We start from the raw sequence: 11,327 nt of genomic DNA, 5'->3' as shown, positions 1-11,327 counted from the left end.
GAGCCCTCAAACTCACCCGTGACCGACAGCCCAGACAAAGAGGGGGGAGGCCGTGCCATAAAGAAAAGTGTGGGACCCACCTACCGTCCTATTGCCGTGGCCACCACGTTTGATATGGTGAATTCTGCATTTATTTCAGACTTAACACGCAACATCGGCAAAGCCATAGACATCACATATTAAAGGCTCGATGTCCAAAGGCAGATTCAGCGGCCATCTTGTGTCAGAGGACCTTTATGCCTGGCTCTGTTGTAAGCAATGGCAGTTCCTGGCACGGTTGGTTGGGTGGTCGCCCGGGACGGCAAATTGCTAGGGGCGTATGCACGTGAGGGGCACGCGAGTGATTTTCTACTATTATATTTGACGCCCCTGCAGACTACAGTTAGTGTCTGCACGCAACACCACAAGGAGAAGGTTGGAGCAGCAAATTTTGTCACTAAATCCATTAATGTCCAGCTCAGATCTTTTACATCCATTCAGAAGTGAGATAATTTGCTGGATGACACTAAATTACATCTGTCATAAGCATTCAGTAATACCCATGACAGTAGCCACGTTTACATGCTGACTTTTATTCATACCGATTCAATAATTCCGAATGGAAATTTCAGATCAGCTGTTTACATGTCACTTCATCTATTCCGATCCAGCGTTTACATGTGTCTGCCTTTATTCCGAAAGGACGTTTGACAACTGCCGTCTGACATGCACAGATTAATCAAAACAAAGTGTCACGTTGCAAAACATGGAGATCGATCGTCAGATTAGCTGCTGTTTTAACTTTTTGAGTGGAAACAAAACTTCAGAATGACACGCCGTTCATTTAAAAAGTTGTGTGGGCTGGTGGAGGGATTCATGGATATAAACTTTCCGCCGGACTCGAATTAGGTGCGCTGTGCGTGTGCTTGGAAGCCATGTTGCAAGTGACGTTACTTACGTCACCAAGTGACGTCACCACGTCAGTACGGAGCATGTGCAGAAAGAACGCAACCAGACACCATTCCGCTTCCCTGTTTACATTATATAATTTTACTTCTAATCGGTTTGGGAAAAGGAATATTCCACCCCTGTGAAACGGAATGAAATTCCATTCGGTTTGGGCCTGTTCATTTCGAATGAGGTGTTTATATGGAACACATTTATTCGGTTTGACCATCTAAACCGATTGCAATTGGAATATTTGGCTCCATGTAAACGTGGCTAATGTCAGAATAGAATAGAATAGAATAGAATAGAATAGAATAGAATAGAATAGAATAGAATAGAATAGAATAGAATAGAACAGCCCTTGATTGTCATTATACAGTTGTACAATGGAATTGTGGAGCATCTCCCTTTACAGTGCAGGAAAAATAAAAATCTGAAAAGTGACTTGCAAATATAATAAAAGTAGAAATCTAAATAAATATAGAATGTGTATGAGGTAGTCCTATGTTCAGACAGTGCAAATAATCCAAGTGAACTAACAGCAGATGACAGTGCAGGCAGTGAATATTGTACGTTAATATTGCACATAAGCAGTATTGCCTCTAGAATATTGCATGTAAATTATTATCTTACATTAGGTGATGTGGTGTTACATATTACAGTTCAGGGTGGAGATGGCTTTAGTAAAGAAATTGTTCCGCAGTTTGTTTGTTCTTCCTTTTAAACATCTGCAGCAGGGGTCCTCAAATACAAATCTTGAAGGTCCACAATTATTTTATTCATACAAGCATGGGTCCATTTATTAATGTCGATCAAGTACAAGGCAGGTCGAAAGTGGTTTTGTTTTGATCAAACAAAAATGCAGCGCACATTCTGATTAAATAAAAATAAATTAACAAAACTTTTTCTTGACTTAAAAAAAATTTTTTAAATCATGCAAGTACAATGTTTACACATGTACACGAAACAATTGACAAGATCTGTCATTAAGGTGCAAACAGTAACTATTGACAGGACATTTTGTAACTGTAAAACACTGCTGGACAAAAAAAGAAAATGTGCAAGTAGTACATTACATGTTCACATGTACATAACTTAAATGACAAGCTATGCCATTAAGGTGCAAACATAATATTTATTGACAGTAACTTTAACTGTAAAACACTGCTCAATGAGAGAAACGGCATTTGGGGGTCACAAAGCTGTTTACTCACATCATCAGCCAGTACTTCAGTGCGTCTTGTGGTTGATGAATCTGAGAGTGAGATTTGGATTTCTGTTGTCATTTCCTCCATTTCTTTTCCTTCGAACATTGCGGCCATAACTTCAGTAATACTCTTTTATTATTTCTACATCAGCAAACGGCTTATGTTTGGCCAACACCCATGACACTGAATGAGCAATCCGTTGCAGTTTATTGTTGTGTCATAGATTTAACGATAACGTTCCTTGACTCTTGATATTACAGCTTCAACCTGATAATTTCTTACCTTCTCAATTCTGATTAAGGAGGAAACTTCTCTTCAAAAGAGCTCTGCTCTTTAACACATTTTCACTTTTTATCAGAGCAACTGTCTTGAAGCATATTAGGCACATTGGTTTGGTACCAGCAGTTGGTAAAATGGACCCATATTTGTCAGTCCGAACAGCGATTTACGTTGTCCACTTTTCTTCTCTTAGTCAACTTTGAGCATGCCATTTTGTTAGATTCGGTCTTCTACTGGTGGCAAACAGAAAACAAACAGATTACAAAGTGCCGGGTGCGACTCGTGTTTCATACTGCTGCGGTCCATCCACTCTAGCTAGCTAGCAGCATGCAGGTTCTTTCAGCCAATGAGCGCATCCGTGCACGCTCTCTCAGCCAATAAGCGCATCCATGTAGGCTCTCAGGCAATCAGCGCATCATTGTCTTAGGGATGACAATAGAAGTGGGAACATGGAAGATATTTGACTAAAAATGAAACAGAATTTAGAAATAGAATAGTAGCACATAGCGATAGATCGGCGATTCATACAAATAATCAGTGATGCACGATAATACATTTTTCAACCGATACCGATAACCGATAATTTCCTCCTCATTCCAACTGATAACCGATAATGTCAAGCCAATAGTTCTATTAAAGGAATTATGTAAAATTTTAAAGTATAGACAAGAGTAAATATTACTGTGTAAAACTATAATTTATTGCTCTTTTTTTCAACATAAAATATGAACAAGTAGTCAATTCCAACATCTAAATAATGACAGATTGTCCGAGATTGTGTAATGGTAAACATTTGGCAACAATACAGCGTAAATACCTAAGTTGCACAAAAATGCCTTTAAAAGTAAGCCATTCCTAACATATATAACATTACTACACTGCAAAAACACACCTCCTGAAAACTAGTCAGTTTTAAATGTAAATCTATTGGAAAAAAGTGAAATTATCTGCCAGCGCTTCAAGTGCATTTCTCTCAGATTTCTTGGAAGAAAAATAGCTATCTGAAAATAATCTTAACAACCTTATTTTAAGCAATAAATTATTATACTTGATACTAAAAAAAAAAAAAAAATTGTGGCTACAGAATATTATTGTTATTTCATTACAAGAGGAATGTGCATATTTAAATTGATAAGTGCAAATAAGTTTTGATTATCTACTGTGACTGTAAGTGAGCAGACAAATAAGTTAAATAATTTGAAAAGTGATTGCTAATGTTATATGCAGGGGTGCACATAATTTTTTTGCCCAGGTTCTCAGAGGAGGACCTGGAGATGTGACTTGGTCCTCATTGAGCTTGAGAGCCGACCCGCCTGATGCGATAAATTTATGACAAGCTTTACTTAGAGCCAATTAACTTTAATTAATTATATTAACAATTAATGCTTGATTAACATCAACTGGCACAACAAAATTGCCATTACTTTGAAGTGAAATGTAAAGAAATAAAAAGCACCAATTCAAAATAAAGAGCATTATGCGGCTCCCACATTAACTCCAAGCCTTTTTAAAAGTGGGATGTCCTCCTCATAAGACCTCATTGAACGTGCATGTTTAGCTTTGTAAAATGCGAGCAAAAACACGTTTGTCAGTGCACGTCGCTGTTCATTACCTTTATTCCGCCCTATTCCGCCACTTGTCCATAGGGCGAGTGGGGTCCTGTTTGACATCGATAGTTTGCTTAATTGCCACATGCTCTGTTTTTTTCGTGCTTTTCAAAGTTTGGATGGCTGAAATTCTTTGACCCTACATAAAGTGTGCTGCTCTTATCGGCGACATTGGGATTCTCACGGCACATTTTGTCCCGCATTTCCGTGCGAGCATCATTTGCTTTTAGCCATGGAACCTCCTGTAGCCACTTTTCAGCAAAAGTCCTTTTTTTCGATAGCTCCGGTGACGTCTCTGTCGTCTGTCTATCTTAAGACGGGGTGGGGGAACACGGAAGTAATTACGCAGTGTGGCCTGCCTCTTCGACATTTTGAGAAGTTTTTTTCTCGTGTCCGCCGCAAATACAGTGGTCAGCCATTGGTACGCAAAAGCGTATGGAAGCCGTTGAGGGCCAGCGCGTTTGTCTACGTCCAGTACGCATGCGCGCATGCGGACCACTTATGTGCACCCCTGGTTATATGCTTTGTTGCACACTGTGAAAATGATTAACTCAAAAGAGCGAGATGTCATGTACCCATTCTGCAGCGCTTTGCTTACATTTGCGGCACTCACGACACTTGCTTTACAGCAGCTAAACTGATACACGGCAGTACTATTTGGACGGAGTTGGAGCTCGCATCCCCATGCATGTTGTTTTGTGCCCGAGTTTTGTTTAGCCGAAAATAAAGGCAGCATTACAAAGTCATCTGACCGCTCATCATTTTACATACTGAATGCATCACTGACTGGCCGACTTCGTTTTCTGCATGTTTATCATCTAACCACTGTGCCGTCATGATAAGTTTGCTTACTGGACATCACTTGTCCAAATGTCCGTGGTGAAAATGATGTCTTTGGCATGTTTTTCATGAAGAATGGTGGTCGTATAAACTGCATTATTTTTTTTTTATCTCGGGTCATTTTGGTAAAAAAAAAAATTGTGTCTCGTCTTGGCGGCAGCAGCTACGCTCGTACCGGATAATCCGCCCGCCCCGGCCGGTTCGCCGCAGCGTATTCAGGGCCTGGCTCTACTCCGGACGGAGGCGCACACTGTGGGGGAACGCTCGAGAAACCGGGGTGTTCGCCGGAGGTCCCACCGCCGAGGAACTGGGCTCGGCCGCGGCCTGCCGGACAGGCCAGAGCGTCGGGCTCTGTCGGAAGACGGCTACTTGTCGACTATCGGTCTCGAGTCGTGCCGGTGTTTAGCCTTAGATGCGAGTTTATCACCCGCCTTGGGCTGCATTCCCAAACAACCCGACTCTGTATCGTCACAAGCCCCGTAGTTTAGCTTGGTTTGTGTTTACAATAGCTTTAGCATTCCCGCTAGCAGCGGCCTCATATTCGTTTCAAAAATCTTTGTGATGCAGTTTTAAATGGCTGCTGGGTTAGTGGTGTTGAATGAGGACGCTTTCTTTCCGCCTCGTGGAACTTCTGCGGTGCATGTTTCGCAGATGGCGAGAGCGTCGTTTTTTTAGTAACAGCCGCCATAATATACTACTGCTTCTTGTCGTGGAACTCCACCTCCTCAGCCCCTCCTCCCTCAGGGGCTTCAGAGAGGGGAGGGGTTGAGGAGGTGGCGTGCTGAATTCTTCGGTTGCGCACATTTGGAGGCTAAATCAAGTATATAATTATCGGATTGCATTATCGGTTGAATTTTTTTATTATCTGGATTATCTCTGTGACGTTATAATTGACATTATCGGCCGATAATTATCGGTGACCGATATTATCGTGTATCTTTACCAATAATATATGTTAAAAAAAGTTGTTGTTTTTTGAAAAGTGCCGTTTGCTCTTGGTCCGCAGAGAGGTGTCCGCTAATTGATCTACAGCAGGGGTCTCAAACCGATTCCACAAAGGGCCGCAGTGGGTCCTGGTCTTTGTTCCAACAGATCCAAAACAGACAGTTCAACCAATGAGGTTTCTGCTAAAGTAAGCAGCACCTGACTGCAATTAACTGATTACACTTGTTAGACACCAGATTGGTGAAAAGGGATTGTTCTCGTTTGGTTGGAATGAAATCCAGTACCCACTGCGGCCCTTTGAGGACCGGTTTGAGACCTCTGATCTACAGTGTCTCCCAGAGGGGAGCATTTCAAACAGCTGAAAACCAGGATGTGAGCTGTCCTTGACGATGTTTAGAGCTCTGTGAAGCACCAGGTGGAGTAGATGTCCATCAGTGAGGGGAGAGGACAGCCAATGATCCTCTGCGCTGTCTTGACTGTCCTCTGAAGCCTCTCCTTGTCTGCGTCAGTGCAGCTCCCGTACCAGATGGAAATGCAGTATGTTAGCAGGCTCTCAATGGATGAGTGGTAGAAGGCCAGCAGCAGCTTTCTATCCAGCTTGTTCTTCCCGAGGACTCGCAGGAAGTGCAGATGCTGCTGAGCCGTCTTTATGATAGCTGTTAAACTATGTTTGCTGTCTTATGACAGTCTTATGACTGTCTTATGGCGCCGCTGTCAAAGTGTTACCGGTTAATATCTTTTGGTGTAAATATCTCATAATACAGTGAGAATGACTGTGGGGCTTATCTATGAACAAATGCCGTTTTCGTGTCAAATTTAGTGGGTGGCGGCGTACAGTCAGGTGCGCCTTACAGTCCAAAAATTACGGTAGTTTTGGCTCAATAAATTCTTGACATTCAGTATTTAAAAACTGTTTTGTTTATAACACAACCCCTATTAACATGGCCATGATTCAGTCTGGATTTTGATATATTTAAGATATATCATTATTCTTAACTATGCACTACGCTGTTAATTTGCTGCATCTCTGACGTTTATGAAAAACTAAGCTGTTTGCAAATCGGTGAAAAATTGAGCAAATATACAGGACTGTATATCTATTAAGGGTGTAACGGTTCATGTGGATGGATTGAACTGTTTTGGTTTTGCATGTTCTGTGTAATTGCTGTTTACAGTTTAATTTGGTTTTGTTTGTTCATTCCTTATTTTATAATGTTATAATTAGGGCTGCAGCTATCGAATATCTTAGTAATCGAGTAATCGACTGAAAATCCTATCAATCGAGTAATCGGATAAAACATATTTTTTAGGTAAAGAGCAATTATAAATATACATGAGAAAAAGAGACATTTCATATAATATTGAACCATTTTCAGTCAATGTCTTTATTTTCGATGTACATTGCTGAAAACAGCCAACAATTGCCTCTCAGATGTGACTAGAATAAAAAAAAGACCAATTCACTGCTTTCACTCCAAAAACTTTTAGATCTTATAAAAATATATATATATATATGTATATATGTGTATATGTATATATATATATATATATATACACTTATATTTCTTACCATATCGCTTGATAACACACATCACTTAATAGTTAGGTGTTTTTCCCACGTGTTTCAATTGAATTTCCATTTGTATCAAGCCATTTTTAAATTCTAGTTAAGTTTTAAGTTAGTCTAAACTGTAAGTCCTGATAGGATTTTGAGTTTTTGCAGTGTTCAAAGTAAATGTATTGTAACATATCAGGTTATAATATGGCGGGGATATTTGCATGCGTTCCTGAATGCACCGTGTGGCGTGCGGGGGTGAGATAGGTGCGGGAGAGCGAGAGACGTGCCTTCCTGTTGTTGTTGTCGTTCCACAAGTTCCCAAAAAAAGAAATAATTGCAACCTAACGCAGCGGGTGACTCTTTGTCAACGTTACAGTATGATACCTGCTGTATTGGAGCACATTAGGGACCAGTGCTACTTGGTGTTTTATCCAGCAATGACTACTGAGCTAAAATTGACAGTTAGCTGTATCATATTTTCATTTTACACCCTCATCACTCTACAGCGCTATGTTTTCACAGATTAAATAAAGCCTGTATGTAAGACACGTTAGCCACGCATCGACAGTGGTCTTAATAGAAACCTAGCCCTCCGCAGGGCTAACGTTATGTTAGCGAGTGACAGTAATGTTAATCTTATTTTATAGCGCTGAGAAGTGTACTGCTTTAAGATGGCGGCTGTTTACCAACACGGCTGACTCTGTCATTTCGCATCTAGTTCAACATACAGTACATGTGATATCTATGAGACGCATCAGATGCTACCTGCTACCAGGGTAGCATCATGCGGGCTAGTTTTTAGCAACATCGGCGTAGTTTGTAGGGGCTGTCGGCTGCAGAAAGGTTTTTTTAATATTTTTTTAATTGTTTCTTCCTCTACGCACGTGACATCAGCACGCTGTCCCGCATTAAAAGTAGTCCGGGCAAAACATGATGCTTAGAGCTGGCAAAATTAAACGATTTGTCGAGGTGAATAAAATTACTCGGATCAGTTTTTAAACTCGAGTTACTCGAGTTCCTCGAGTTCGTTTCAGCGCTAGTTATAATTGTTACAGTTGTTTATTTATGTTTTAATGTTATGAACTCAGTGTGTCATTTATTTGAAATATCACCTAAAAGTGTTAGTTTTATTTATTGACACAAGTTATGTGGTTTACATTTTGAAAAAAAAAAAGGCATTTTAAGTTGGGTTTTTTTTTTTTTTTTGGAACAGAAAGTGAACCAAACGGAGCACTTTAAAACATGAACCAAAACGCTAATATATATTCCACAAGACAAAGAGAGAGGTACATTTTGAAATTGCACTTTATTGAGGATATACGGAATAGATGTTGTTTTCAACAGTCGTAGAGGATGTTGATTCTCCTTATGTCCCATTTGGACAGGCCCCGTCTTTGGCCGATGGGGACGCGGGAATCGGGGATGGGAGTGATGGTGTCTCTCCCGTTGTTGCTGAAGGCCTTTTTCCCATAGTGCATGACGGAGGTGTAGTCGTAAGGCGTCTCCAGGTTTTCAGTGTCCCGCCTGTAGAAATTGTGGGCCATTGGCGGGTCCACGTTCCCCCAGTTGATCCTGACATATTTGTCGCGGTCGCTCCTGGTCTGCTCGTGGTGGAAGCCCAGAGCGTGGTTGAACTCGTGCTGGATGATCCCCGTGTAGAGGCACCCGTGGCGGTTGAGGGATAACACCTGCCTGCCGCCTTGCCTCCCCAAAGACGAGAAGCAACCGCCTTTGTTCTCCACGCTCACGTAGTCGTACTCGTTTCGCCGTGGAACGAAGCGGACGCAGGTGCCGGAGTGGAAGGACACCAAGGCCGCTTGGATCTTTTGCTTCTCCCATTCAGGGAATGCGCCGCTCACAACGTAAGGGACAGTCACGTAGCCTTTGAAGTCCTTCCTCCAGCGGCAGCTCCCGGACCAGCATTTCATGGCATTCCTGGTTTTGGGAAGCAACAAGTCCCCTTCCAGGAGGAGCTCATCGGTGCCGTTGTTGGTGGCGAGGATCATGGCGGAGATGTCCACGGCATCTTCCTCCTCATCTTCTGGGAATTCTTCATCTTCTTCTTGATAGGCCCGAGAAAGAGCGAGCAGGACGAGCAGTATCAAGCTAGCAAAGCGAGGCATCTTCAAGTCTACAGTATGTAAAAAGACTGATGTCCCACGTTCTACTTCAGGCCTTTTTATACCCGGCTCCTCAGGTGTGGCTGCAAAGGATTATGGGTCGGGGTCCGTATGGTTAGCCCACTGTAAACTTCTCAAGGGTGGACTCCACCGGCAACCCGTTTGGTAAACAATGCTTTGTTAGTCTTGGCGATGACAGACTGTATGGCTCTTCAAAACTACTTTAAAACTCTTGAAATGAGTCTATCACGTATAGATGTCCATCGGAAGCGGCAGGGTGGCAGCAAATGAACATTCGTTCGCTGCCTATAGTCTAACTTCCAATGGATTGGACGTCTCATGCTGTCAATGGCAGACAAACTTTCTTTTCAAGATATGGCTGTGGGTTTTATCAGTTGTGGTGTTGTAATACAGTGGTCTCAAAACTGCTGCCCTTTTTTGGATATTTATGCAAGTTAAGTCTTCGTTTTTTCTTCCTCTTCATTATTACAAAACAAGCTAGCATAGCTCAGGCTAATGTCCGTTGTTAGCGAGCTTTCTTTGTCAATCTGTTAGCCAAAGTCAAATCGTTTAGAGAACTAAAAATCCCCACTTTTATTCGGTAATATGTTACTGCAATGGTACCTCTACCTATGAACGTCTCTACATACAGAATTTTCAGGTTAAGACACGCCTTAATGGGAAAATATTGCCTCTAGTTACGAAATAAATTTCAGCATAAGAAATGCAACAATACAGTATAGCTAGTACTCACAGCTCCCAGAGTTTACTGAACATAACATACTTATAGCCAGTGTTGTTAATCTTACTGGAAAAAAAGTAATTAATTATAGTTACAAATTACTTCTCCCAAAAAGTAATTGCGTTAGTAACTCAATTACCTGAATGTAAGAGTAATTAGTTACTTGGCAAAGTAATTGGTGATAATTACTTTTTTTTTCCCCTAAAAAAAAAAAAAAAACATTGGCCACACTATGTGAAGTTTTAAAAGGTTTTCGGTACAATTGGCCCGAGCCCAATTTTTTACCCTAATTTACCCTTTACCCTGAATCAACCGTTAAAAGTTGTTAAAATTGCTTCCATTATTGCATTAGTTCCCATCTCTCTACTTTTTTACTTACCATCTCTCCTCCCCACTCCTGCTCTGCTCTGTCGTCTCGGTGAGTCCGTCTCCCTCAGACTTTTCAACCAATATAATAACGCATACTAACGCATGCCTTTCCGTCCTCAGTAACGGTAACGGCGTTGCCAAAATGAGAAAAGTAATTAATTAGATTACCCACTACTGAAAAAAATAAATAAATAATAATATAATATAATAAATAATTGTAACGCCGTTATTAACAACACTGCTTATACCTGCTCTGCCATTGGCTATTGCCTACCATTCCTGGTATCCAATTGGCAAAGAGGGACCTCTACTGTATGTGTATATGTATATCCCAGCGTCCTCTTCATTTGCCCTTCGTGTTCCGACAGCTTTACACGAGTGTATTAACTTTTATTTTTTACTCTATTCTTGGTTTTTGCATTTTGCACAACTCTGATTTTATCTTTATTGTGCAATAATCTAATCGTAACATGCATGTGTTACATGTTTTGATGCATTTTTATGCATTCCAAAAGATTTATGTCTGAATTGTGGGGGGCTTGGAACGGATTAGGACATTTTCAGTAGAAAACACGTCTCTACTTACAGAATTTTCAGGTTCCAAAACTACTTCCAGAACCAATTAATTTCCGTAGAGGTACCACTGTATTTCATTTTAATTCCTTAAACAATTTCATTAAAAAAAAAAAAAAAAAAACAACAACAACAACAACAACTAAATATATTTTTAAA

At 40.9% G+C, this 11,327-nt stretch overlaps 1 protein-coding gene across 1 annotated transcript; it reads right to left on the bottom strand.

The window, feature by feature from the left end:
- Positions 1-8,701: 8,701 nt before the first annotated feature.
- Positions 8,702-9,493, bottom strand: LOC130923024 (high choriolytic enzyme 1-like). The gene has a single exon (XM_057848397.1). The coding sequence runs from the start codon at positions 9,485-9,487 to the stop codon at positions 8,702-8,704; it is 786 nt and encodes a 261-aa protein (XP_057704380.1). The 5' UTR covers positions 9,488-9,493.
- Between the last annotated feature and the right edge of the window lie 1,834 nt (positions 9,494-11,327).

This window comes from Corythoichthys intestinalis, chromosome 10, assembly GCF_030265065.1.
Source record: "Corythoichthys intestinalis isolate RoL2023-P3 chromosome 10, ASM3026506v1, whole genome shotgun sequence".
Classification (NCBI taxonomy): domain Eukaryota; kingdom Metazoa; phylum Chordata; class Actinopteri; order Syngnathiformes; family Syngnathidae; genus Corythoichthys; species Corythoichthys intestinalis.
The sequence above is the reverse complement of the archived record's forward strand: the minus strand, read 5'-3'. Positions and strand labels throughout refer to the sequence as shown.